The sequence below is a fragment of the Eurypyga helias genome, unplaced genomic scaffold (assembly GCF_000690775.1).
Source record: "Eurypyga helias isolate BGI_N326 unplaced genomic scaffold, ASM69077v1 scaffold5896, whole genome shotgun sequence".
NCBI classification, from domain to species: Eukaryota; Metazoa; Chordata; class Aves; order Eurypygiformes; family Eurypygidae; genus Eurypyga; species Eurypyga helias.
The window spans coordinates 1-27,762 of NW_010254536.1; the positions used below are offsets into that span (position 1 = coordinate 1).

The 27,762-nt window shown below is 42.0% G+C and overlaps 1 protein-coding gene across 1 annotated transcript; it reads right to left on the minus strand.

Annotated features, from left to right (window-relative positions):
• Positions 1-122: 122 nt before the first annotated feature.
• Positions 123-27,762, minus strand: LOC104510673 (ubiquitin carboxyl-terminal hydrolase 22; the record flags this gene model as incomplete). The annotated part of the gene is made up of 9 exons (XM_010152999.1): positions 123-1,034; positions 2,786-2,935; positions 4,822-4,884; positions 6,349-6,440; positions 9,172-9,298; positions 11,493-11,651; positions 13,343-13,448; positions 20,503-20,650; positions 27,589-27,762. Coding segments are annotated over 9 exons (1,062 nt in total), but the record flags the coding sequence as incomplete, so codon positions are not given.

Sequence of the window (27,762 nt, forward strand, 5' to 3'; positions counted from 1 at the left end):
GTATCTGCCTTTGGAAGGCAGCAGGGGAAAAACCAAACCAAAACCAGCAACAACAAAACAAGCAATTTTGAGAAATTCAAACTTATTCACAAGATTTAAAAAAAGAACCAAGACCACTCTTACAGTATAAACACGCCAATTCATTCCTTTTTACTGATGGTTGCATTTATGAATTTCATTCTCGTGGGAAAAAAAAAAGGGAATAAAAGGAAAAAAAATTAAGAAAATAGCTATTTATAGAAAACAAAACAAAAAAGGGCTCAAACAGAAAAGAATCTGTGTTGATGCTTTTGATAAGCAGTCCGATGGCGTCGAACATTACCTGTGCAAGCAGGCATGCTTGAAAACCTGTCTTAGTACTGCAGCTTCAGTTCCACAATCCAGGATTTCTTTTATGGTTGTTGGGAAAAAAAAAGAGCCTAATAGTTTCATACTGTATTTATTTAATAACTAAAATTCACAAATAAAAAGATACTTGCAAAGTCCTTTAGTTGTGTCATCTCCTCCTCCTCCACTCTACTGCTTTCAGACCCATATGCATAAAAAAAATGGGCTTGGATTTTTAATTTTAACTGTTATATGATTGGTCGTTGGAGCTGAAGCACCAAATGGAGAAGATGCTTTATGGAGATGAGGGTATAACCCTTTGCCTTCCCACACACGTTTTGGAGGAACATAGGAGATGTACCAGTACCCGGACTCCTCTGCTCCCATTTCCCCCACCCAGAGCATTCCTTTCATTTTATATTTCCTCTGTTTAGGGACTGACTGTAGCCTCTTTCTGCCCCCTTTCTGTCCGTGCGGGACCGCGTACACGTTGGACATTGTTCATTTCTTCGCCAGGCTTTGAGTCAGTGTCAAGTAGGTCCTGTTACAGCTCAGTGCTAGTTGGTTTTTAATGGGTCTTTTCATTTCAGGTAGGTTTGTGTGTCGATTCAGAAGGCTTGCTTATTTTCTTCCTTGTTTATAGCTGACAAGCTGCTGGATAAGGCTATTCATACTCCAGGAACTGTTTGTGATAGAACAGCAAATATCTGCAAGAAAGCAGAGGTACAGTTTCAGGGTTCTGCTACGCGGCAGAGCAGATCAGGATTTCCATTGATGCGATCATAAAAAATGAGGACTACTTGTTTTGCTTTGCTTTTCAATCTGAAGAGATTCCAGGGACATGCCAGCTCCCTACAGTAACTGCGGATGAGGAGGAGGGAAGCCATCTGAAATAATTTTACCAACAACTCGGGAAACAAAACAGTTGGACATCAGTCAAACCTTCTCGTCGGACGATCTACTGAGAGCCTGGAAGCTGGACCGTGCAGAGGCAGCATCCATTTAACGCTATCACGACACAAAATGCAACAGAGGTGCTTTAAGATGCAACTGTTGCTTTCGAGTCACATTACGAAAGCATCACACACTTGGTATTACTGCAAACTGTCTGCTATTTGCTGTTAGGGAAACAAAATAAAGAACCAGGCATGTGGGAGAAAACTCACATGTCCCGATCACACACAACTCAAACATCCAACGTCTCAGTCTGTACTCTAATCTGGTGTTTTAATGGGATGAAATTCTTCCTGTCCTTAATTACGTCATGTGCCCAGCCCTGAAGCAGCGGCATGTCAGAGGGACGTGGACTCCTCTCTACATGCCACACACCGACGGGGTCACTGCACGCCTCCTAAAACGCTCCCAAGCGCTTCTGAGACTTTCCATTTACCATGGTTCCATCTCACACCCTGAGCAGCTTCCCTCAGACAACGCAGATCCACTTCGGGTCAGCCTTTATCTGAACCAGGGCACGGGGATCGGAGCCCAGCCCAGCCTTCAAGGAGAGGGATGGGCAGCAGTCGCGTCGCACGCCCCCTCCTCCTTGCCTACGGCAGTCTCTCCCACCACCACACCCCACCTGAGCCCCAGAGCTAGCCACCTGGTATGGAAACACCCGTTTTTCTGCTGACCTCAACGCCTAACTTCCCTTGCCAAATCATTTAACACTAAAACTCTGATATTATAAGATAGATTTCTTTACTTCCTGAAGTTCAAAAAATGAAAAAGTTGGAAAATGTGTTAAAGTTACCAACTGACCATCTCTGCCTACAGCAAGGCGTGGAAGCGTCAGGGATAATTAAAAATAATAAAGGCTTATCTTTCCAGTACCAAGTCCACAGATCAAAATGCAAAACGAAGACTTCCCATTTTAGAGTTAACCTCCTTCTTGACACCCACACCAGTGCCCAGTGCTGCCCTCAAAGGAGGAACACCGAGATCCTTCCCTTGCATCCTACTGCTCTGCACTCCCGATGCTTGTCTGACGCAAATCCCCGAGCCCGTACGTCCATCTGAAATCAATGGAAAGGCTCGAGCTAAGAAAGAGCTCATGTTCGATACCTGCCATACAGCCTTGCCAGTCTGGTTCACAGCATATTCTTAACACCTTGTCTTCAAGTCTCTTATGCTCAGAGTAATCCAAAGGCTCTGCAGACAAAGACTGGATTGTGCTGCATGTACACTGTACGGTCATGTCACTTGGGTTTTTGGAGTCCCTTCCATCAGGAAGCAAGAGTTTGCACGGGAACACCAGGTACAGACACTACAGAGTCAGCTCATGTCCCTTGTCCTTCCCCATCACCAAATCCAGGATTATAAAGCAACATTCTGAAGCACTGACATACACAGAGAGACTTTAGATGTTCAAAGAGAGACATTAAGACTCCCCTATGGTGAAAGAAGTAAGGAAAACCCAACAAAGGCCAGAGTTTCCCTTCCTTTCCCGTCGACAACTTACCCTTCACTGTCTAGCACATCCTTAATGCTAGCCTTGGTGATAATGGCATCATCACACTTGAACCACTGGTCCTTGTGCTGCCGGATGAAGCTGGTATAGTGCCCACTCTCCAAGGTTCCCTGGTGATTAACTACTGCAAACAAGGAATACCTGGTGCAGAAAAGGAGTTAATGAATACATGGACCACAGGCAGAAAAACTGACATTTTTGACAAGCAGCAGCTTGTGCCCATCAACACACAGAGCAATAGTAAAGGATCTGATCCACCAATAAAACCCCAGCTCTGAACACTGACTGGGAAGAGGGCATCCTTACCCAGGGAAAAGAACCACATTTTTCTTTTCCTGTCTCGCTATTACTGCCCCACTCCAGCCTGATGGCAGCCGTCAGCTTTACCAATACCGGCTACCACAGATTCTTCTTCTGAAGCAGATCAATATTGATGCATTCCTGAAGAGGACCACTGACCATCTACTATTTCCCTGAACTGGTTTCTCTAGTGAACCAGAAAAATGCATTGGAGATACAGGGATGGGGAAGGAGGTAATCTTAACTATAGCTAACCCTAAATATTTCTAGTGATAGAATGCTGTACTGATTAATTGTCCTTCATCTGGCAAGTCTGTACCTATTCTGAAATACTGAATATATTCACAGCCTCAGTTTCCAGATGCTGCTGTGCACCTGCCTGCCAGCCTGAAAACTAGCAGGCACATCTCTGTTCCAAAGATACTGACTGCCTAACCGAGATGATCCTAACTTTGTTTTCCCCTCTCTTTTCTTAAAATGGAGAAGACTGAAGTCCTTGGCTGTATTAAGATTTTATTTCCAGTCTTAAATACATTGGCAGCTCTTTTTCAAATGTTCTCCACTCTAACTCCTTAAAATGCTGTCCTCAAACTGGGATACAAACACAGCTCCACAATGGCAAAATGATCTCTCCAATTTCACGTGATATTGTCCTACTTATGTTCAAAACTCAGAGCTCCTTTGACACAGTGGTGCTGCAACAAGGCACCTATTCAGCTGACTGCACTGAGCAGGTGATTTATGGTCACCCTCTTCCTAGTGGAGTCCTTCAGTACAACTAGGATGGACACAGCTCTCCAGGCCTAGATGGAGGATTCCAAGGTTGCTCCAGCTCTTTACTGGCATCCAGCGAAGCAGCCCCGATGCCTCTGCTCTCCTTACTGAACCCTCTTCATTGTTAGCAACTTCTCCAGCTGAAGTCATGCACAAACCTCACCCGTGAGCAGCTGCGTTCTCTTTCAGATCTTTGCTACCACTGTCCAACGCCAGACACCTAATGCATCCACGGCTACGGGGCCACACGTACCACCTGCCTGGGGTCTGCCTGGCTGACCGCTGCACTAGGAGCTACTGTCTATTGTCTGATTCCAGTTCATTAACGAGACATCCAGTGCCAAATGAAGTGCCTTGAAGAATTCAGATACACATCAGCACACGACTGTAGCAATCACACTTGTAATCTTATTTAGAAAAACAAAAGGGGGTTCGTGTGACCAACTCTATTCCCATAAAGCTACGGATATTGGTCTCAATTACACTCCCTTTAAATTTTTGAGCCAGTCCCATATCAGCCCACCATTTATTCTGACTGGAATCACTACCTGACCAAGAGGCCCCAGAATCACTGGGGTCATCTGCTTGGGACTTTGAGTGTCAGTGTTCTGTAAACTTCGTTTCAGCCCTCTGGAACTCCCGTTGCTATCACAACAGAAACATGATTATTTAAAGGAAACACCCACCCCTCTTAATACTGTAATGATAGCTTTTAATTTCATTCGTAGACTGATTGCTGGGGTTATCACCTTCAGATCTGAAAGTCAGCTGCCACAAATCCACGAAAGGGTAGGCAACCGTAGCGAGGGAAGCTTTACTTTGCAAGAGTGCAGCCGTACTGCGCTGTCAAACACGGTAACGCCCTCCGCGCTGCAGGATACGCGGCGGGCTGTACAGCTCCGTCTAGGAGCCAACTACCTTTCACAACAGGAGTCATGGAATGTACCACTTACTTATTATCATTGTTTAGACTATCCGTCGGCTGCTGGTACTGCCCGTTCATTCTGCTCTCTTTACTGCAACACACACAAAAAAACCAGTCACTTAAAGCAGTGCTTTCCCAAACGGAGGAAAAAGGTTTCACACGACGACAGCTAGTTTGCCAAATCCAGGTCCTTACTCAAAAACACAATGCTGCTTAGCAGCGGAGAAGGGCTGCTGATTAGGATGCTAAAGACGCTTTATTTGTTCTCACAGCAATGCTACACAAGAAACACCATTTCTCCTCCTTGTCAAGGCTGCAGCGCTGCACATACACATCTGTTTATGTCAAATGCCCTATCCAAAAAGCTTAAAAACAGGTTAAGAAAAGATTTGTCTTTTAAACTTGGAAAAATATCTAATTACATCCATCCTTTATCCTGTGATGGGTCAATCATCCTGGCTATGACTTGTAAATTCATTTTGTGTTTTGACAGCAGCAGTAGGATTATGCTGTTGATTTCACAGCCGACGAAATTCAGATTACTGAGTTATGCCTGCTGATTATCCCATCTATATTCCATTATGCTTGATACCTTTCATCAGCAGAGCCTGTTCTATCCAGGAAGAATGCATCACAGAGGAACAGGGAAGTCTCAATCTCCAGAATACACTGGAATAAACCATATATTCTTAATATAACACTTGGTGGCTCTCCTTTCTCTCCTGGCAGAAGCATCTACTTTTCAGAGGGGGCTGGAGGGGGGAAGGCAGGCAAAGCTTGAAATTACTACTAACATTTTAGCATCAAATAGAGCCTCTATGTTAAGAGAGGCCACGTTTTGGGCGTTTCTGCATTGCTGCAGATATAAATTAAAATCTTAATAAAATCCTCTTGTATGTGTGCCATACCAGACAAATACTCACTCCTTAACTGAGCTGATTAAACACCTTTCATAAAGGTGTATTTCATATAAGTGTCATGACTTTCACAAACATGGGAAGTGGGAGAAATCTTACTGTTTCTGTTTAAATACCAAGTAGAAATGGCTATTTTTATCTAGACTGTGTTTTTCCTTCTTGCAGCATTCTCTAAACAGAAGTTGAAGGTACAAACAAAAAAAAAAACCACACAGATCTGCATGTATGCAGGAATAAAGAGGAAGGATTTTTATAACTTCAGGAATCCTGGGTTAGGCATTAGATTATGCCTAGTCTGCCTAATTATACGAGGTGGGCACTCAGGTGATGGAACCAAAGCAGCAATCTGAAGGCACAATGGATCCGAGTACAAATTTAACATGCAACCAGAAACATAACACACATTAATTTCATTTAAGTTTAAATGCAAAGCCTTTTCTGGCACACAAAACTCAACAGTTTATCTAAAAATTAGTTTAGAGGATGTGCATTTCCACGGGAAGCTGACAGCAGAAGTATCATTACACATACTGTTCTAACACCTTGACTCAAGGATGATCCATGTTCCATGATGCACATGTATGAACTGGTAAACAGCTCTGTCCAGGTCTTTGAGGGATTTTGCACTCGGTACACACCTGGAAGCCATGAATGGTGTCATGTCCAGCTCCAGCGGAAATGAGACATACGTAGTGATCTTTCGCCTCAGTTTGGCTGAGTGTTCAAACCGCTGGAGACAAAGTGGAAGAATTTGGTTTTTTTCTTTAGAGAAAGGTTAAGTTTTCTGTCTTTTACAAATGTCCTAAGCTTAGGAACAATAACATGATAGCATATTAACAGTTAGTATCCAGGGGCATCCCCAGCTTTTTTCTACCAACTATATGGGCTGGGAACCCCTGTGTAAATGCTAACACATTCCTATCAGGAAAATAATCCGCCATTTATGGGGTGAAAAAACCCAGTATTAGACAGTTTACCTTAATATCTATACATACAAACTTATTCCCAACTGACATTAAGAAGAAATATATCCAACAGGGAGAGCGCACACAGCCGTTACCCAAGCCAGCGTTCATTTGTGCTACGCACTATGCAAATCCATGGCTGCTGCCTACACCAGCACACAAAACCGGTGACAACGACAGCTTGCCATCAGACTCACATGCTTAATCCACCCAACCCAGCATCTCAAGCGACAGGAGTCAAGCCTACACAGGAATACCTATTCAAATTAAGGCAAAAATGGAACATGATGATAAAAAGCCTTGTCCCTTCACCAAAAGGAGCCTGCAAATACACCCCATCCTCTCATCTTCTTGACTGAACATTAAATGGAAACAGGAACAAATACCAGAAAGAGATGAATGAGTTTCTATTTAAAGGCAGCTTCTAATTTCTCAGAAATTCTGCTCTATTTACACTTTGAGTTAATGATTTTCTGATTGTGGTGCCATAACAATTCCCTAGCAACAGATCCAGACGTGAAAAGCTGAGTCTTTGTAATTCTTGTCTTTTACGTTTCTTTTTTTGTTTTAACCCATGAACTGAAATTTGGACAGGACAACACAACCACTTAGGAAAAGTAATTAAAAAAATTCTTCAGTCATTCTGGCTAACACCAATAGTGAAATGAGCGTAGGAAAGGGGTTGAGCACATTCACACTGCCTTGCCCAAAGAGCAGAGTCACCTGGGTACATCTTGCCAACTACTCCGCAATAATAAAAGAACAATAAAATCAAAACAAGAGCCCAACACCCCCAAAACTCTCCCCAAAAGCCAAACAGCCAGCCAAGTGCCCCTGAAACCTCAAGCCAGCCATGCAAGAATGCTCTTCAGGAGCACTGCAAACTGCCGAAGAACGAAGGACTGTGCCGCTATCTGCTCCCGCCAGGCTAGGATCTGCGGAGCGCGCGACTGCACGTCACCTTGGCTAACGCTCAAGAGGCAACTGAAGAACTGCTGGTATATGGGGGTGGACATCCGCAGGCACGTTCAGACCCCAGCAGTCTGAAAAGGCCTGTAAACTGCAGAAGAGGGAATTCTTTCCACCTGTAACACCTTTTTCTAGTAGAAAGCAGAACCAATCTTTTCTCACGAACACAGACCTTCCTACGGCATTCTGCTTTCATGTCAAGACCTCAGCAGTTCGTTAACAAGCTTCTGTAAAAGCTGGATTGTGAAAATGAATTTTCAATTGCTGTAACGCTGGATACAAAGTTGCTATGTAATTTAACAATTCCAAACTACAATCATTTCTTGAATACAGCCTGTGACTCGCTCAGTGTGACCATGACACTATAGTTACACAGATTATTAGATTTTCCAGTTTGAACATACTGACCTAACTTAGGGGACTCCTGGAAAATAAACCAGAAAAACTGCCTGCACGCTCCTGCAAGGTTCGGCACGCACTCTGCCGTGACAGATACAAGGTCTAATTCCAACGCTATTAAAGCTGCCCTGGTGTTTTACCAGCACTCAAAGCCTAGAAGTCTCCGGAGCTAAAGTCTGGAGCGTGTGTCCTTTCAATTCACCATTGCCCAGTTGGAAAGAGAAGGAATACATCTGTACACAGCATACAGGCTGCTTCCAGTCACCGCGGTCGTAGTTGAAATGCTGGTTTTCTTTACACAGCTTATGTGACATTAGTGTCATCAACAGATAAGCTGTTTCTGGAAACACTGGCACAGCAGGCGCTGAGGGCAGTGATCACCACCTGCTGCCCAGCAGCGAGGACTTTGCCATTCTGTCCCAGGAGACTCTCAAGACCTCTCAAGAGGCCTGCATGTGAAAAGCTCAAGCAGATCAGAGATGTAATTAAATTACTACGGTGGCTGCTTCTACAAAGGCCTGCGGCATCACTCTTCAAGGACCCTTTGCCCCTTGACACAGAATGACCTGCATCTTCTGCAATAGCTGCCTACCTTGCACCAGCCATACTCTAAGACATAAATTGCACAGAACTAAACTTTCCGAGGGGCACCAACTATGACGTTATCTCCCATCACTGCATCTGACAATCTGGACTGGAAATGTTGGAAACTGCACCACAGTTGGGAAGATAGAAGAAGCCTTCGCCATTGCAACCTCTAACTCTGTTATGCTTTTCTTTCCACGCAGAGTTCCTCTGTGGCGTTCTTCCAGAAGAAACGTAGGGTAACAGTTTTACCGTGCAGGGTGAGGAAGTGTTATCGGGAGACTGGTTTCCATGCTGGCTCAGGTACTGCGCCAGCCTTCCATTCTGTTGCTAGATCCCAATAGTTAGGTTCCCACGGACACGCTCCAAAGCTACATTACAGATAATGTAATACTATCTTAATAGAAAATCTAGCTGGGCATACAAGTTGTTCTTTATAGCAATATATAAGAGATTAGTCAGTGAAAGCCAGAAGATAGATCCAGGAATTTAGCTCCTCCTCTCAGACGTGACCTCTGCTCTGTCTGCTCCCTGTGAACTTACTTTGAGATGAAAACAGGCCACAATGGGTAACTTCTTCATAGTGAGTTGTTTGGTAGATTCCTGGTAGCTATGGCAACCACTACATTTGATTTTGGCACTGCTTCCTAGATGTTCTGGCCTTGTAAACCTGAAAAAACATTAAAAAGCAAAGGGATGCACAGAACGATCAGATGATTTTCCACACATGCTGAAACCTCTTATTTTATTTTTACTTGTGGGTCACTGGCACCACAAGAGACAGAGTTGATGGCTTTCTAAGTGTCATTTTGGAAAAACTGAACACCTATAATAACATACAGTGCTGTAGTTCAGATAGCCAAATCTGATCCTTATTATTGCTCTGCTTGGGAACATTGCACTGAAATCCATCAGTGTCTCAGAAAGGAACTAAGTATTAGTTCATCTCCTATCCTACAACAGGACAGCTAATTTCTATACAGAAAGGAAGATCTTTTTGTTTTCAGAACCAAAACCATTGACAGAAGTGCTGAAGCAAGATGACAGGACTTCTGTGCTCAGCTGCATGCTATCTGCAGGACACTTCTAGCTTGTAGCCCTGCAGGGCTAGGATCAAAGCGGAGATGGAAAGGGCTGTAAACACAAAGTTATTTTCAAAATGCAGACATCTTCCAAGAAAACCCAAGTGTTGACAAGTAGAAAAAAATCTCTTGCAAAATTTTCAGACGCAACTGCTCAAGGGAGCTGTAGGAAGAGACCATTACAGAATGGGGAACCGCTTGGGGAGAACAGACTGCCTCTACGTTCTCACAGCACACGAGAGCAAAATATCTCTCGCTTTTTCAGAGACTGTCAGCACAGAGAAGTCTAGGAGGATGGACTGCAAAGGCTTTTCCTCTAAACTGAGACTTCCACAGGGTAAATAAATCATCTCCCCAGAGGCTGCTTTACAAAGAGGATCTTTGAGATGAAAAGTTTTGAAATATAACTGAACATCTTATATTAATGCATACACTGAGCAGGTGAGGGCAACACGGTACCAGCTCATCACTGACCCTACCATGCCTCCTTCTGTTTATGGCCAATGCAGCCTCCAGCATTAAACAGCCTCCTGGTCTCCCCTCTTGTTTGATTAACAAGATTTCCTTTACCCAGCCTATGGACAATCTCTGGTTTTGGCTTTTTGGGCTTTTTTCCCTTCTCTTGTCTGTATAAAGGCTTATAAACTTGTTATTGTTGTTAGGAGTGCCTACATTCTCCTGGTTTTTGTCATATTACTGCTAAATCCTCCCTTCTTCCAGCCAACTGCCAGTTGCATGGTCACATTGGTTGACATGAAGCTACACACCTTCCTTGTTTGAATCTAAAATTCAAGCTGCTTGCTAATTTTTGGGTAAAAACCTAGACCCATCCTCTTCATCCAGAGTTCAATTTCTAAAATCCATACTTGGAAGATCTTGAACCTGGATGTTTTTCCTTCCGTGTTATCATCTCTCTCCAGTTCTACTAATCCCCAGGTTGAAGAAAATCACCAAAATTCAGCCGGTTTTGCCTTGATACATTCCAGCATCCGCAATTTCTCATTTTCACTAATTCCCTTGTTTTCTTAAAATTAAGGATCGTGAAAGTATCAAGAAGGTTAGAAATCAGCTGTCAGGGGCTACGAATTTTATTTCAGGAGGATTAGCTTTTCCCCAGGCTACGGGTAACCTCTTCCTCAGAGAAATACCTTCAACAGATATCTGCAGTTGCCACAAGAGAATGAATTTAGATCTGCTAAAAGATCCGCGTTAACTGTATATGAAGCTGTGACATTCTCCTCAGTTACCTGTCTCCAAGATGCCTAAGTTTCCTGCTCAGAATTGTTATATTCCTTTTTTGGAAGCTTCACTCCTTTAGTTCTTAATGCCATCCCCACAGCTGAGCTGGCGGTCGCTGACCCTCAGCTCTGCTTAGAGCAAAAGTCAGATTCGTGCCTGAGTATTAATTTAGACAAACATTAAATACATTGTGAACTCTTTATGTGCTTGCTTAGCTGACACAACCAACACCACAGAGACAGACACTAGTGGTTTCAATCATTTAAAACCACAGTGCCTGGCAGCAGCCAATATAAAATTTGGGTTCTTTTTGCATCGTGTGGCAACTGGTTTTGATTGCTTATTGTGCGACCTACTGTGGCTCCCAGCCCTCTCTGCCTTCTCATTTTCTTACTCAAAGAACTGAAATACAAATAAAAATACTGTTTGGGGATAATGCCGTGACAAAGCATCACTTACTCCCATTGTTCAGTGCCACCTGGAGAACAGAAGGAAGCCAAATTCTTTTCACCCCACCAAAACTGTATTTGTCTCATTTCATACCTTCGCAAGCAGTCTGTGAGAGTGGTGGTGCCCGATACATGGCTTTCCCCATTTACGACACTGCCATCACTCCCCGGACTCAGTGGCCAGAACGGGGTGGAGGAGCCTGGCAAATCCAAACTGATGTCCCAAAATGGGTCTATCGTTGTGGAAACGCCACTACGAAAAAGAAAAAAGTTTAATACGTGTTTAAAAGAGGTAAAGTTAACAGTCTCTCACCTTAGAGTGCACACCAGAATTACTTTTAAGAACTATGGGATCTACATCACCCCTAGAGGGCACTCAAAGATGACAGAAAACATAGTTGCTCCAGAGTGTTTTCCTACAACTGACTGTTTTTCTGAATGTTTAAAAGCCCTATGTTTCAGGAACTGTATGTGATGTGCTACATGCAAAATACATACATTTATTACCTTCTCCCACTCACTTGAGCCCTATGACCCTAAGTGAACAAGCAGGGTTACTCAAAGCAATGGTCATTCCGCTGACCAGTATAAACCAGCCAACATCTATGACGATAGCTACGCGCAATCCCACTAGTTTAGAAACATGGTGCATCTGGCCAAGACATGGCAGACGGCGCTTGAGGCTACTTCGATACAGAGCCAAGCACTTTTGCTATACAACAGTGCATGGGATTAAGCTTTGCAGTTCACGTTACCATCTCCTACAGCATTTGGAGTTTGAGAGGCCAAAGAATAACTGCATCAAGACGTAGCGTATGTTCCCGATCAGATTTCTCTACAAGACAGCTGAAGACAAGCCAACAGCTACACTATGGAAAAAGCTTCTCAAAATTCTAACTGGGATTGACTCAAATCTTTTCTAACTGCGTTTACATTTTAAGAGGACTCCAGAACCTCAGGGGTCTAAGTTCTTTGTCTGGAAGCATTTTCTATTTGTACTGGTTAGACTTGTTCTTTGAAGTTCTCTCTTTCTCTAAAACTAGTGTCTTTCACTCTGCAGTCTCATTAAGCCTACAATATTCTGCCTTTTTTCCAACTTCATTTGTGCAAAAGTTGTCAATTTTCAAAAGCAAAACTTCTTTTGTTGAAGTTTCATCAATGCTAATATTGTGTCAGAACATATCAAGCTTTTCATTATCACGTAAGGATTCTGTGACTATCAGGCAAAGAACAAAATTCCCTATCTTTTCCTTACAGTAAGTCTTCTGCAAATCTCTCCAGGAAACTGAGAATAAAAGCAGATTCAAACAAGCACAGCACAAGAGTCCAACTGCAGGACAGGGTGCATAATTATAAAGAATGCAAGACAGAACAAAAAACTCTGACTTCTGCACTATGGCAACACAAAACATCTTGAAAGAGATTTCAACTTGCCCCAGTACACAGAGCAGAACAACAAATACTTCTCTCCTTATTCCTGTAAAACACTCACTTGCTGGTACCTGAGATTACATTAGGTACGAGCCTCTTAGAAACCTCTCCTGATGACACACGAGGCTCCCAACTGAAGGAAAATATGACTGCGTTTCAGGCACTTCTTCAAACGTACTGACAATTACACACTTTCTAAACCAATGAGATCTTGGAAGTCTTTTCCTCATGCCCTTGGAAAAGAACCACCTTTTACACAATAGTAAAAAGTTTATGTCCATAAGCCTGTGGTACTTTCCAGGTAGCCTTTTTGGCATGAAACGTCTGACAGTTAATGGTAATGGACTGCATTTAGCTGCAGCTGTATTTAAACAGTTTTTTTCTTGCTGGAATTGGGCTGGTATTTTATTGGTATTCAGGAAAGAAAAGACTCAGTTGTACACTGCTGCACTGCAGGGTGTATAGATTCAAATCAGACAGTGCAGAAGCAGGAAAAAAAAAAAAAGGACTTACTGGCAGACTTGACAGGTAACATCAGACTGCAGTCCGCCTGTGAAGATTTGGTCTATGATGCAGTTACAGTGGTTGGGGTTGTTGGCCTTCTTCCCATTATCATCACCTGGAGGAAGGCAAACACAGGCTCAGAAGTCGAAAATCCTCCGAGGGAAGGGTGGTTCGTCTTGGACTGTCTCTCCAGTAACCCTTTATAATGCAAGCTTATAAACACACGGCAAGTTCACAGAGACAATGCAGAACCCTGAAAATGTTGGGCATTGAAGAACAAACAAGGAAACGGGAAGAGAATCCCTGGAAAAATAGGAAAAATAATTAGAAGGTGACTAAGTGCAGTTGACTGTGGTAGAGGTGAAGCTTTCAGCCGTATCAGCTGTTAGCCAAACCCTTTTCCAGGGTACAGCCCTATCTCCCTTTACGGAGACTTGCTTTGCACTATCTGCTATGAAGATCAGGTGAAGGAGTTGCCAAGGCTGTTCATGAAAATTAATATTTAAACTTCAATCAGAGCACCACCATGTAACATCTGTACCTAAACAAATAGCCAGCTCTTTACCAGAGAAGCACTAGTTTCTGCTTAGGCAGGATATTCATTATTTTCCTAAATTGAGAGAGAAAACGTCAGCAAATGCTACTTTTTAATTCTATCCCAGCCAGCTTCTCAGAGTAGAGCAAGGGGAGGAGGCCTGTTAAGACCCATTAACCTCCATCCCACTGTCTGCATCCTGTCCTTGCACCACACACATGTGCTTTTTCACCAGTGGGAAAATGAAAGACATCCTTATCTGAAGGGGGAAGGTGAGTGCTGTGTCTTCCTCCAGCTTCTACAGAGACACAGCAATCCTCTAAGTTCCCAGGGGGCACAATGAACACATACCCATCTTCCAGGCGTTATAAACTGCCACTGCAGGTCTCGGGAGCACAGCAATTCATTTTTATGATTTCAGTGCTGAGATTAGGCCGATTCAGCTTTCTTAGACTAACTAGAGCATTAAATAACCCACAATTTCTTGGCACAGTTCTCAGCTTTGAAGCAAACACCTTCCATCCCTCATAGGTGAACTAGGAGTGATACTCCTTTGATTTCCAAGACTGTACTGCTTATTTTCCTTGGGTAGGAGAGATGCAATTGGTTTTATTTCGTAAACAGAGATGCACACACAAACTCTTTCACAACACCTTGTAAAGTACACCTTAAGATGTCTTCCAGTCTCCTGCAGAAGAAACTGCTGAGAGAGAATTAAGTTTTGTCCAGTTTCCTAGTAACTTCCTAGGAAGTATTTAATTTCTGAAGCTGAAATTCTGAGATGTTGACTCCTGAAATCACAGCTACTACTTAAAACCAATTAATTTCTAGTCATGTATGTCATAAAAACAATCTGAAGAAACTAAAAATATAGGGGAATAACCCACCACTTTTCTTGAGGCTAAGGTGCTTTAGCTGGAATCTTCTTGTGGGAGGAAGGAATAAGATTTTTTTATCCCAATGAAGCTTTAGAAGTCTGTTTAAAAATATTATGTAAACTCACAAAAGTTTCACCTGATTCTAAGCATGGAAATGCAGATATAGGTGATACCTACTAAGCTGCAACAGGCCACTTCAGTTAATTAGATCCTAAATGGCTCAGCAAAGCTCTCACTCAGCTGCCAGCGTTAGAAACTCTTGTCTGAGTTGTCAAGAAAAGTGTATGGTTTCCTTAAAATGGCTCTTGAACAAAATGCTCTAAAATTAGATTTCAAATGTATGAGGCTCAAAGTTGGGGTTATCGGACCCACTCTTAGGCATTTCTTGATGGGAACTTCAGCTAAATCTTACCAAACCTAGGATCTTTATAAGGACTCAATTGTGCTACGTGAATGAATAGCGCACACTGTACAGAGACTGTGCAAGACATTCTTCACCTTTAGCAAGAGATCACTTAGAAGACTGCGTGTGGATTGTCAAAGAACTTTATGGGTTTTTACCCTTGTTTATAAAACTCCACTTTTCCTTTTTTAAAGAAACAACATAAAACTGCCACATCCTTGTCATCTCACCACTTGAAACGTCACCTCCCTCTGTTTTGTTTGGAGGGGGTAGAAGCGGAGAAGCAGTGTCTAGAGGTTTCACCAGACCACCAGTAGCATCCTGGTTGGACACCTTTAACAGACATTTCCACCTACGGGAGAGAATGAGTCCTCCCTTTTCAATTATACAAGCCAATTAGGATCAGTGATGAGGGTCTCTACCCTGTGAGCTTGTTCCCAGCAAAACAGAAGGGCATTACCCACTCAACATTATTTCCCATGACATTTGATTGGAGAAGAAATAAAAAAAAACAGTAAGATTCCCACCTACTCACACTTGTCAATATGTAACAGATGCTGAGAGGAGGTATATTATGCAGCTGAGAACTAGAAACTGCTAGATTGTTGTGCTCAAGTTAAGGAACCCTTCAACATTTCTGTATTGCAAGTAGGGTTTAATTTTATACATTTTTGTTCTTAAAGCTGGTCATAATTCCTACTAGGAAGATCAGGAGCTTCACGTAAGAGATTGGTCAGCACAAGACCAAGACCCAGCTTGAAAATATATCACTGTAGACAGTAATGTAACTAGGAGAATGGCAGAAAACAGAGTTTAAATCTTTGGATTAAAATTAAATGCAACTCCTTTTTTTAAAAAAGAGAAGTTACTACTGGTCTGTGCACTAACTAAGCTTATTAACTTGTGTTCAAATACATACGCTTTTAATACACTACTGAAGGTAAACCACATGTAACAACTATGAGAACAGCTGGAGATCACTTTAACATTGCTCTTGCTCTTGAAGTAAGAAAGTTTTGCCTCCAACTTCCATGACGTAGTTTAAACGAGAAAAAGGCATTAAAAGATTGCCAGATGTTAAGAGGCATTTATCAAAACAAGACATCAATGTTGACTTTTCTGCTTTACTCTGGCACCCGGTGCCCTGAACACGTGCTTGTTATTCGTTGGGACAACGCAGTAGACATATGAATTTATACGGATCATAGCAGGCGACAGGTTTTGCAAGGATATGCTTTACCGGTTCCTAAGAATACCATGCAGAACTCAGAGCATAGTGTTTTACTCCCAAATCTCAGCACAGCATCCTTTACCTGTCACAATACCTAGCACCACAAGGCTTCAAATATGCTTTGTACCAGCCCTTGCTGAAAATGAATGCAAAATGCCTCATGAAAACCAGATAAATGAGGAATAACCAGCTTTAAAATGCTACTCTCTTTTTGTGAGCAGTATCTGAATATACTGGCTGAATGAAGTCTGGAATAAAAATATAGAATTACTTCCATTTTTTTATCCTGCTTTTTGAACCTCTGTGTACAAATGCCCATCTCTGCTGCTTGATAGTTGTTGCTATTTCAATAAATAAATTAAAAACCCCAACCCACAGTTAGTGATATCACTGGGCTGAATATTAGCTTTTGAATGGCAGTCTTGCTCCATACAAGCCAATAACAACTCTGGGCTAAGTTTCTCCAAGTCTGAATATGTCTGAGACAAAATTAGTGACATGCAAAGTGTTTGGACGATCAGAACCTCACTGTCATGGGAGCAGAATTAGAACCCTGAACTTCTTCCAAAGCACTGGTAATTAAGACATATCTGTCACACTGACTAAAGGTTGACCTAATGCTTTGTGCACTAAGCAGAAATACCCATTATTGACATTCCTCTAAAAACCCAAGAGCCCTGGAACTCCTGAAGGATCCCACAGGAAGAATGGGGGATACTTGGTACTTGTTCTTCAGAGAAGAGTCTAGGAAAACATGCAAGAAGCAACACATCAATCACTGACCATTTTCAGCATCTTTTATAATCCAAACATATTCGGAGATGGAAAACCAAAGTTGTTGTGCATTTTAAAGGCCAAAGTCAATACATGCCAAAGTCCAGGTGATCGGCTAGACTTCAGTCCAAAGGAGGTGGCCACTACCTACACAGCAAGGCTGCTCACAGCACTACTCCAGCGAAGAAGCGAATACCTGACGCAGAGTAAGCTGCGAATCTCACTGGGAAGCTTTTGTGGTGAGAAGGACCACAGGTGCCAACGGACAATGACACTGCAGAACACTGGAGCAGCACAAAATGCACATACAACTTTAAATGTCGCTTGTAGCAGCAATGTTGGAAAATTAATTTGGATTCAAGAAAGCTCTTGATTTCTCAGCTGGAGTATGCATTTAAGGACAGACCTTGCACACACTTGGGGTGAATGGTAGAGAAAGAGGAATAAATAGCATTTTTTCTCCCCCCAACTACAATACTACTTTCCACTTAGTCCACCTTTCTCCAGCTGTCAGAATGAAAAAAAAATAGTGCTGTATAGGCACGACAGACTAGATTCCTTTCATTCAGGAGCATTTATATGACTCCAGCAGCATAGAAAAGCCCTGCTAAGTGTTCAGAATATGCCTGCACAGATGCCACAGCTCAACACAACAGTGCTAGCACAAGCAGGGCTACCACCCCCAAGATGCGATTTACCCTGGTGATCATCCAGGTATCCCAGGCTTCCAAAACTTCCCAGATGCCACTAAAACAAAGTATATATTCCACCAGCATTAACCACCAAACAACTACCTGGGCCAGCCCATACATGAATCTCAGGGCAGCTAATTTTATGCTTCGTAGGATGCAGTATTAAAAAACTGAAATCCACATCAAAATCGCGTTTTTCCTAATTTAGGCAGTGGCAGGCATCAATAACGAGCATTCACAGCCTTCTCTGACTTGCATTAGGACACTTCCTAGAAAGCAGAATAAATGGAATGGAAAAGGGATAAATGACCAATGTCAGCCAAAGAAATCTCACTCTATATTTATACAGCTCTTAGCAAATGGAACACTTCCACTTCCTTTGGTGTCTAAAGCCTCAATGATCATGAACAACACCCAAAAGCTAGGGCTTTTAGACAAAATTTTCCCCATCCTTCATTTTACTTCCCTGTGTGTTAACCCTAAAACATGATTACTATTGACTGGAAGCTTTAAAAACTTTTTGGATTCACTAAAATAAACATTTAATATCAGCAGGGGAGGAATTATTTGCTTCTTATAGCTTTAGGACATATTCTCACTATTAGTAATATTTTTATTCACATGTGTGTATGTGCATACGTAAGTAAGTGGGAAAGCTTTCTCATTACACAGTGAACTAATTAATTCCAAAAGAGGTTTATGACGACCATACTTGAAATTCTGGTTTAGATGAACTGCTTTGGTTCCCACACAACTGCTCAACCACTTTTTTTAAGTTACCTTGATGTGGTGCAGATTATTCACTGTAGCTTAATAAGGTCCATTTTTTCAGAAACTGAAATTTAAGAACCTGGGTGCACAGAAGTCAAGGACTGAGCACTAACACCTTCCCACAAGTAGCACTCTAACTGCCAAGCTATGACCATACAAGTAGCTCAAACTTAAGGATAGCCACTAAATAACTGAATTTCAGTCCTTGTATTGAATGCAAATGTCACAGCCCAAAAACAGCTCAGTACTAAAGGTGCAAAACCCCCTAATTCAATTCCATTCAAGCTGCCCGAAACCATTATGAAACGATACCAAATCAAAAGTCAACGTTCTCAACACATCTGTGATATCTAACCGGTAGGAAAAGAATCCACACGCTCAAATGTACTTTTCTCAATGTTTTAGGACAGATCACAGTTTCATTTTCATTCAGGCCAGAGGCCAAACAGAACCAAGCATAAAGAAACTGTTGAGAAAGCTTGATTTTGTTGGTAACTGCAGAAGATACGTCAGTAGATTGTTCTTTAAAAGCAAACTACACTTTAAAAAAAAGTGTCTTTTCAGATTCTTTATCAGTTTGCAAAGAGTGCAGGGACCTCTGTTGTTGCAAGCTTTTTCCTTTACAATTCCAAGAAGAAAACATTTCTCCTCCATGAACTAACCGGGAAGTACAGAAGGAACACGAACACCATTTTACATCAAGGATGATGGAAGTTTCAAGACTAGTTAGGATCAGGGGTTCAGAAACCTGTCAGGAACCATGAACTATTCCTGTATGCAGCCGAGTTTATTGCAGCGTTAAGAAGGTTGGTATTTGGACAGGCTGTTACTTACAGGACTTCAACACCAGTTTCGTCAGACTGAACTTCAGTCAGCAATCGTCAAATGACAGTACTCGTAATTACAACTGTTCTGTGTGCTCCTGTCCTGAGAAGCCTCTTAGAGAAGGCTCTTTTGGAGAACCCCTATTATGAAACTGAACAAGCACATCTGCTTCCACCTAAGACCAGCTCAAAGATAAAAGCAAGACTTCAAAATGTTTCCAAGCAGCAGCAGCAGCCTCCCCTTTGATAGACCTCTGATAAGCCAAAAACCTAATCTCTGGTGCCTTTTCTAAGAGCACCAGAGAAAATTCAAGTGCTTTAAAGCCCATTTTTAGTCAACTAAAGCTTGTTTGTTTTGCTAGTACCAATCCTACCATTTTTCCCTTGCAGGAATAGTAAGAACAACTGTGTTAAGTGGCTCAAACTGGATCAAGCATTGGCAGATCAGGAAATTTTCAGTTCAGATTCAGTTCAGTAACTAACATGAAATACCTAATTTCATATGGTAGTACCAAATCAATTCAAGACTTAGATCCTTCATCTCTAAAAACACACTGCTGAACATATTTACTGTATTGTACAATTATGTGTTTATATACAGACTAATAAAGGATACCAAAACCAAATAGTAATTTTTTTTCTTATTCACTTTTCTGTAAATTTGGCATCATAAATACAGTAGAATAATGTTTAAGCAGAACAGCTATAGCCTCCCCTGTGTTATTTCCATCAGTCTCATGACACACTGATAAGAGTTCTGAACTACCCGAAGTATAAATACAATTAAAATGGCAATTTAAAAGGCAGTGACTCACAACCAGTAAGAGAAAAACACAATGGTGATTCAAATCACTGTTCAGGCTTGTCTGCCTCTAACTCCAGGTAATTTTTGACAGTGGGAATGCTTTATTTATTTAGAAATCCTTTCCTTTAGGCCTACCAAACATTTTTAAAAGGATTTAAGACTGCTGTACTGAAAGACACTACACTTAAGAAGATATTCTTCTACCTCCTTTTGATCCAATATTCCTTGTTGACTGAAGACTCCGTACAAGCCTTACCTTTGCAGTGTCTGTGTAGCACATCTAATGCAGCAATGAGGAACTCGTGTGCATCTTGTTGCTCGTACCCTGCTAAATGCCGTGCATGAGTCCATACCAGGTGCAATAACCTATATGGAATGTGAGGAGATCGGTGCCCAGAGTAAAACTGCTCAAAGCAAAGAAAAGGACATGACTGTTAACAAGTTACACAGCCTCAGTGCATTTAATTATTAAAAACTTAAAAATGAGTGCAGTTAGTCAAATAAATGTAAACCTTTTAATTCTGATGGCCTTAAGATACAGAGACAGCTTTTTATCACAGACTACTGAAGTGATCTCACAACTAAACACCTCAATATTCTCCCTTGAAATGCCTTCATTTTGTGATGGATTAGCCTAAAATAAAATAAAATATGGGGGGCAGGGGGAGACACACAGATGGACACAAACAACACTCAAAAATTCCTTCCTGATACCACTGGCTTTTATTAAAATAGGCGTGTGTGTGTGTGCACGCATCAGGAAATCCTATATTTGCAAGAAATCAGAAATTTCATTCACAAACTACATGCCCCCAAATCAGGAGAAACACTGAAGGTGAGAATATTGGATGCCAAGTGCCATCCAGCCCCTGAACCAAGCCATGGTGATGTTCTGCATCCATCAGCCATGCACAATCCTACCTTAAGGAATAATTTACAAGCAGGATAGCAGCCTCATGCCAGTATTGGCCTTGCACTGTACAGCTAACCAGCAGGGTAAGGCTTTAGAAACAACCTCATTCAGAAGTGCTGTTTGCAGAGCTGAAGATACCACTTCATCCACCTATTCCCAAAGTCAGCTGCCATTACCACTCCTGCAGGGTGTCACTGCCCGGAGACCTGGTCCTGGAGCAGCTCCTGCCTCTGCTTCTTAATCTGCTTCAGCCCAAATCTGATGAGCTGGCTACTGAGCCACTGACATTGCCCCAGGAGATTGTGCCAGAAGCGCATTAGAGAGTGCACAGACAAATTAGTCAGTCAGCAAAACCGTGACGTGAAACACCACTGCTGAGTGGTGACACACAGCTGGGGAGGTAAATCAGCACAGAAGAGGATGACAGGGAACTGTCTATGGAAATTCATGCACTTTTTTACCTTTTTTTTTGTTTTTAAAATAATAAAACCCAGCCAGGTTCCACTTAAAATAGTCATGCCTCCCCCACACATCCCCACTAAGGGTCTAAGTTTCCTTGGGTGAAGGTTCAGCTCCTTCCTTCACCCTCTTCATTTCCATCCAAGTGCTACTGCTCCAACTCTTCTACTTCCCTCTTCCTGGGTTCTCACTTCTGCTGCCAACCCTGGCACCCACAATCTGAGACTACAGCTAATGGTCCCTTCTTGAGCAAGCTGACCTCGTATCTGCTCATGAGCCCCTGCACTGTGACACCAGTTCAGAAAGCAAAGCAGAGATGTTTGTGGTGTCCCTGCCGGGAGCCAGAAATGGCCTGGAAGAGTTTATTCCCTTGGGCTTCAGGTTACATTTCACAGGGTAACATTTTACATTTAATAAGTGAAAATTTGTAAGGCATTTTCCCTTCCCTAACCTTTGGAAAAGGTATTTGCCAGTAAAAGGTGCCTGCAACACCCTAATTATATTTTGCCAAGATACTATCAAACCGATGGTAGTTTATTTTCAGTTGCTTTTCCCAAAGAGAAAATGGGGAGCGGCAAATACACAGAACAAAAATAAGATTTAAAAATCCCAGCAGTATGTAATTTCTCACTCTCAGTGGAAATTGGAGTTGTACGTTTCTCCCTACCTAGTCTCTGAGCAGTTTATATTGGCACAAGCACAGGCATTCTGCTACACGCCTGCCTACATAAAACATGCTATATTTTAAGGGCCAGGTAGGCAAAAGGTAGTACTATTTTCTCATCTAGTCCTCAAGTCCATAGGGTTTTCTGAAGGGTTTTAATATATTTCCTTGCAAAGAAATCTCCCTATTGCAAGCGCCCCGTTTTCCAAACAAGAAGATACACCTCTGCAGCCAGACAGAAAACGCTTCCATAAATAAAAAGATCAATAGTTAGCTCTGATGCCAACAAGAATGACACCAAGGGACTGGAGCAGTAGTATGGTAATTGAAATGTGCTGACGCAGCTGCTGCTCAACATAATTCAGGGAACTGCAGCAATAAAACTTCTCTGTTCTGTCACTCCTTACAATTAGTCCCAGAGCTCTCCAGTCATTTTAACCACCAGCACTCTCCGTAATTACTCCACTGCAGACACTAGACCTGCCAGCAGATTTTACATTCTCTAGTGCTTCGTTAGGATTGGAAGAGCCTAACAAGAAGCTTTATCAAATTATTAGCTATCATCACACAAACTAGGAACACACCTAGCGAGAACACTGTTGAATGTGTGTGGGGATGGGGAAAGCTTCACTGTTCTAATGAATTAAAAATTAAACAAAAGAATCTGAGCATAGTCAATAGCCGTATTTTAACTGGAATGTATAAAACATCCATCCCATCTCTGTCATTTCCTTGTTGCTGGAAAGCCCAGCCTATCAGAGCTGTTCCAATCCACAAAAAGGAAGAAAGTCCATGTAAAGTCTTATTCAATCACTATTATACAAACTTTTTCATTAGTGTGCAAGTATAAATAACGATGTATTTGCAAGTCATCTCTAACACTTCAACAGTACAACTCTTCCAAACATAATTTAAAACAATTTCTGTTTAAATTTGGGTTTGATTCAGCAGTTTCAGTTGTTTATGTTGGAAAGAACTAGTTCAAGCAGTTTGAAAATGCTTGGTAATACACTATTTAATTGCTGTTCCAGGGAAGAAGGGGGTGGGGGAGTGGAGAAAGAAGCCGCCAAACCAGGATTCAAAGCCTTCATTTCTTACACAAAACCCCAGTAACATCCACTTTCATTGTTTTGCACTTAAACAGTTGTTCTTGGATTCTAAAAGGAAGAATCTATAGGGGATTTAGAGGATTCTCTGCTTTGTATTTCGCATTAGTGTTACCCAAGATACACAGATACCAGCCAGGTTAAAATAAATAAATAAATCGAAACCTCACCGCACACACCTGCACTTTTTCCTCCTCCTCCTGCCAAACACACACACGGAAGTTTCCCAATTGTGTCACCAAACAGATGCATTTGATCTGTGCTGCATATGTACCAACTAAACAGGCTCCGAGCTTTGTAATCAAGAATTTATAGGCATAAACCCTGTCCCAGGCTCCAGTCCAATTTGAGAAGGTAAAACCTCCTCTTAGAAATTGGTTCTCGTTAAGACGAAGCGTACTGAAAATTTACAGTGGATAAAGGGAACGGGTAATAGACGTGTCTTTCCGAATCAAAGAACACCTACTGGGGGTTTCCCCACAAAGAGCAGCGGTTCCGGGAGTCAGAAAAGCCAGTTTGCTTGCACGCACTCTGAATGTTCTACACTTATTTCAGAAAAAAGATTTTACCGAATTAGTACAAACTGTATTTTCCATGACAAAATGCAAGGCCTCTATCTAAAGAGTAACTGATTTTTCTCCCTTATGCCTTTGTTGGAACTTATTTTATGCCTTTTCCAGAGTGTACCATCTTAAGCTATCCAAGCCGTAAATCAACTCATTCTTCTTCCTTTCTGTCCTCACTTCTCAACTCTCCACCTAGTTGTGCTGTGCACTTTGATAGGCTCACGGGGACGAGTAATGACAGGAATAAAGGCAGCTTTGTTCTTTACATCTTCGCGTTCTGCGATATTCCCAGGTATCCGTGCTATTCCACACACGGATCCACTAATCCTACCATCCTGAATGGTCATTCTGTAAAGGACTTAGATAAAGCTTAGGATGCAGACCATCTTGAAATGAATTTTCATTGGCGAAGCAAGACTAAAACACAAATACCAGTAGGTAAAAAGTAGTGCACAAACCCTTTCAGCCAAAAGGCTCAATGAACGGATTCTGTGTGTTCTATCTTCCCTCCATCCAGTTTCACCACTATCTGTTATTCCCAAATCCTTTTCATTCCTTTTCTCATGCAGTGTAATTCATGTCATCATTCTATTGAGAAATAGGTTTCAAGTAGCACAAATGAGAATGTTAATTGATGCAGTCAGATATTTTTAAAACAAACAGAGATTCAATGCTTGGCATATTCACAAGAAAAGCTACCAGGGAAAAAAACCCTCAATTCTGAGAACCATCTGACACTCATTACTCACCACCAACCTACTTCAAAGTAGAACTTTGTAGCTTCCTATTTATGACAGAGAAATTGCACAACCTATAGAACTAAATCATCTTACCAAGAGGGACAAGTGGTCTTTTTTTAGGAAGCAAAATAGCAAAACTTGCTTATTTACGTATAGTAAGTTTCATTTAATGTTCAAAACAGTCTCTTTCTCCGGGAGAGTTCTTATTGGCAGCATTCACCAGATCCCCTGGCATTCCATTTGCCTAAGATCACCCCTTCAGCAAAGAAGGGTGGAGGGGAGATGAAGTTAACCCTTGCCCTGATCGTTTGTCACTGGGTAAAATGCCTTGGGGTAACTACATCAGTTAATCCCGCTGGGAAAGCTGCTACGTAAAAACAAGACAGAACCTGACCCAAAGTTTCCCCAGTAATTCAATTACAAAGGAATTCTTAACCATAGCACTGAACTCCCCACTGGTTAGCTTTCCTTCATTCAGACCTCACCTCTGCAAAGAGCGTAGGAGTCTTCACCTTAACCACTGCATATAGCTGGGACGTGAAAAAGAACCAGTCTGCTCCAAAAATGCAAGATTTTGGTTTTAATTCTTAACGTAGGGATATTAAAACTCACTGGGAAACAGAACTTTACAATGTCTGCTGACAGAGCTATAACGGTAACATGGCATTTACTGCTTGCAAGTTAAAATAGACCGAGTTGGTTGCAGACACCACAGCTTTGCGTGTGGAGGACTAAGCTCTAGCTGTGCTTCAAGGTGGTGCAGGCATTTTTGTTGTCCTCCCACGGCACTTGGCCGCAGCATTTCAGCGTGAAGTAAGGACACTTGACTACTGCTCTGCCACCTTCAGTCTGATACCAGAGGGATGGCTCTTCCCTCGTTCATGTACCCTCATGGCACAGAACATTAATTAGTAGAACCATTGCAAGCGTAGGCATGAATTTTGATTGGCAATCTCAGCCTTCGCTCTCCCCAAAGTTGTGTGTGAAATTAAACTTGATTACAACGGAAACTAACGCGAACGCTGCACTGAAGCCCAGTAGAACCGTTGCAAGCACAGGCATGAATTTTGATCGGGGAGAGCGAAGGCTGAGATTCCTAAAGTTGTGTGTGAAATTAAACTTGATTACAACGGAAACTAACGCGAACGCTGCACTGAAGCCCCATTTTGGCTAACAGCCCGCTCTTTGTTACACGCTCGTACTAGTCTAGCAAAAGGCATCCAGGCCATCGACAGGGCTCCACATACAAAAATGGAAATAAAAATCATTACCTAGTCAATCCTGATCTTTCCTCCAGCCCCTCGATCTGTAATGCAATACTCATTTCCCCTTTCCCAAGGGATTTTTTTTTTTTTAAATGCATGTGTGTAAACTGAATGCGGTGAGATATTCATTGGAATGAGATTTTATACCACAGTATGATGAAAGGACAACAACATTATAATAACATTCGTTTGTTTAAATAAGCAAATAGGTTTCTTTATTAACAGGGTATAGAAACTGCTATTTCTATACCATGACTGTTTTTTTTTTAATCTAGGTAGAATGATATTTCCCTATTTAACTCCACATCTGGTTTCAATAATCTTGCAGCTGCTACCTATTGGTACGCCGGCCTTTTGTTTTTTACCTCTTTTCCTGACAGACTCGGGAATAACTGAAAAATAAATCAAACCCCAAGAAGTGTAACAGACAGCTAATGACTGAGAAGCAGCACGACAAGTTGCAAATTCAGAGGAGTGCTGAGTATGAGCAGAAAACAACTTTGCACTGGAATAGCTGAGGGGGACTTTACTTTGCACAAATGTTTGACTCACCTGCAAAGACCAAAAAAGAATCATCTCCAGTGAAAAAGGCACAGAAGTAAAATCCAATGGAAAAATCACAAGATAAGGTAAAGCTGTTTTAGGTTGGTCTCTGTTGGAATGAACCTCCATGACAGCGTATAAGCAGAAGACATGCTCTGCGTACAGGCATCTCCAGCTATCTTAAGTCCTCTGTGAGAGCACGTAGCATACCCTTTTTTTGGTGTGGGAAGTGGGTTTTTGGGGATTGTTTTTCCTTACCAAGAAAGCAGATCTATCACTGATAAAAACGCACAGGACTGGATTTGTTTGTTTTTTAAAGACTCAAACCTAGAAGCCCATGTCTAGCCATAGTCCTTATATTATCGAGGAGGAACTGAGAGTTAATAAAGCTCTTTGACTGTTTCTTAAGGAGAAGACTCAGCCTGTCTCATACAGCACAGACTAGAGAAAGGCACGCTGCAAAGCCAGTCGCCTGAGTGAGAAAGGGAAAGAAAAGTAGCTCGCACATGGAAGGCACAAAAACCGTACCACACATTCACTTTTCTACATCCTCCCGGCCATTAATGGGTTTCTACATAAGGGTTGATAACAAAGATGTTTCTCCCTGTCAGAAAGCACTGAGTAGAGATCCTTAAAATATTTATACAGACCTATGTAAACTGGTGCCTTAAACCACAAGGCCGTATGGTATTGCTTTATTCGTACTCCCGTTATCGCCCAAAGAGCCGGTGACATATATTCCAGTTACAACTTGCACCTTTAATTACAGCACGCGTTCAGCTTTAAGACTAAAGACTCACAGATCAGTCTCTGAAGAGCAGGCTGCACTGTAATTATTTCCAATACTAGCTTTGCCTAAACAAAGGTGACTTCAGAATCGGACTTAAAAGGCCAGTAGTTTCCCTTTCAGCAGTCAGGTATTTTTGACAGCAGGGTCTCAATCTTTATAACTCTGTTTGGCCACACCTTGAAGGGAACAACAACTCGCATTCCCTTTATATTTGCAAGTAGAACACAATCCCTTTTGGGGTAAGAAACAGCCAGCATCTGTAGAAAGGCGATGCTATTGTGGCAAACAGCACTCACCTCCTGAAAAAGCGTAGACATTTCACAGACCAGACATGAGCTGGGGCTTTGCATTTCACATTTGTGCCTGTCGGAGAGGAAGAAATCTCGCAGCAGTGGAGTGTGGGTAAGTGCCTGGACAATACAGTTCATAAAACATGTGTTCCCAAGATTGATTAGCCCTCGTAGACCTAT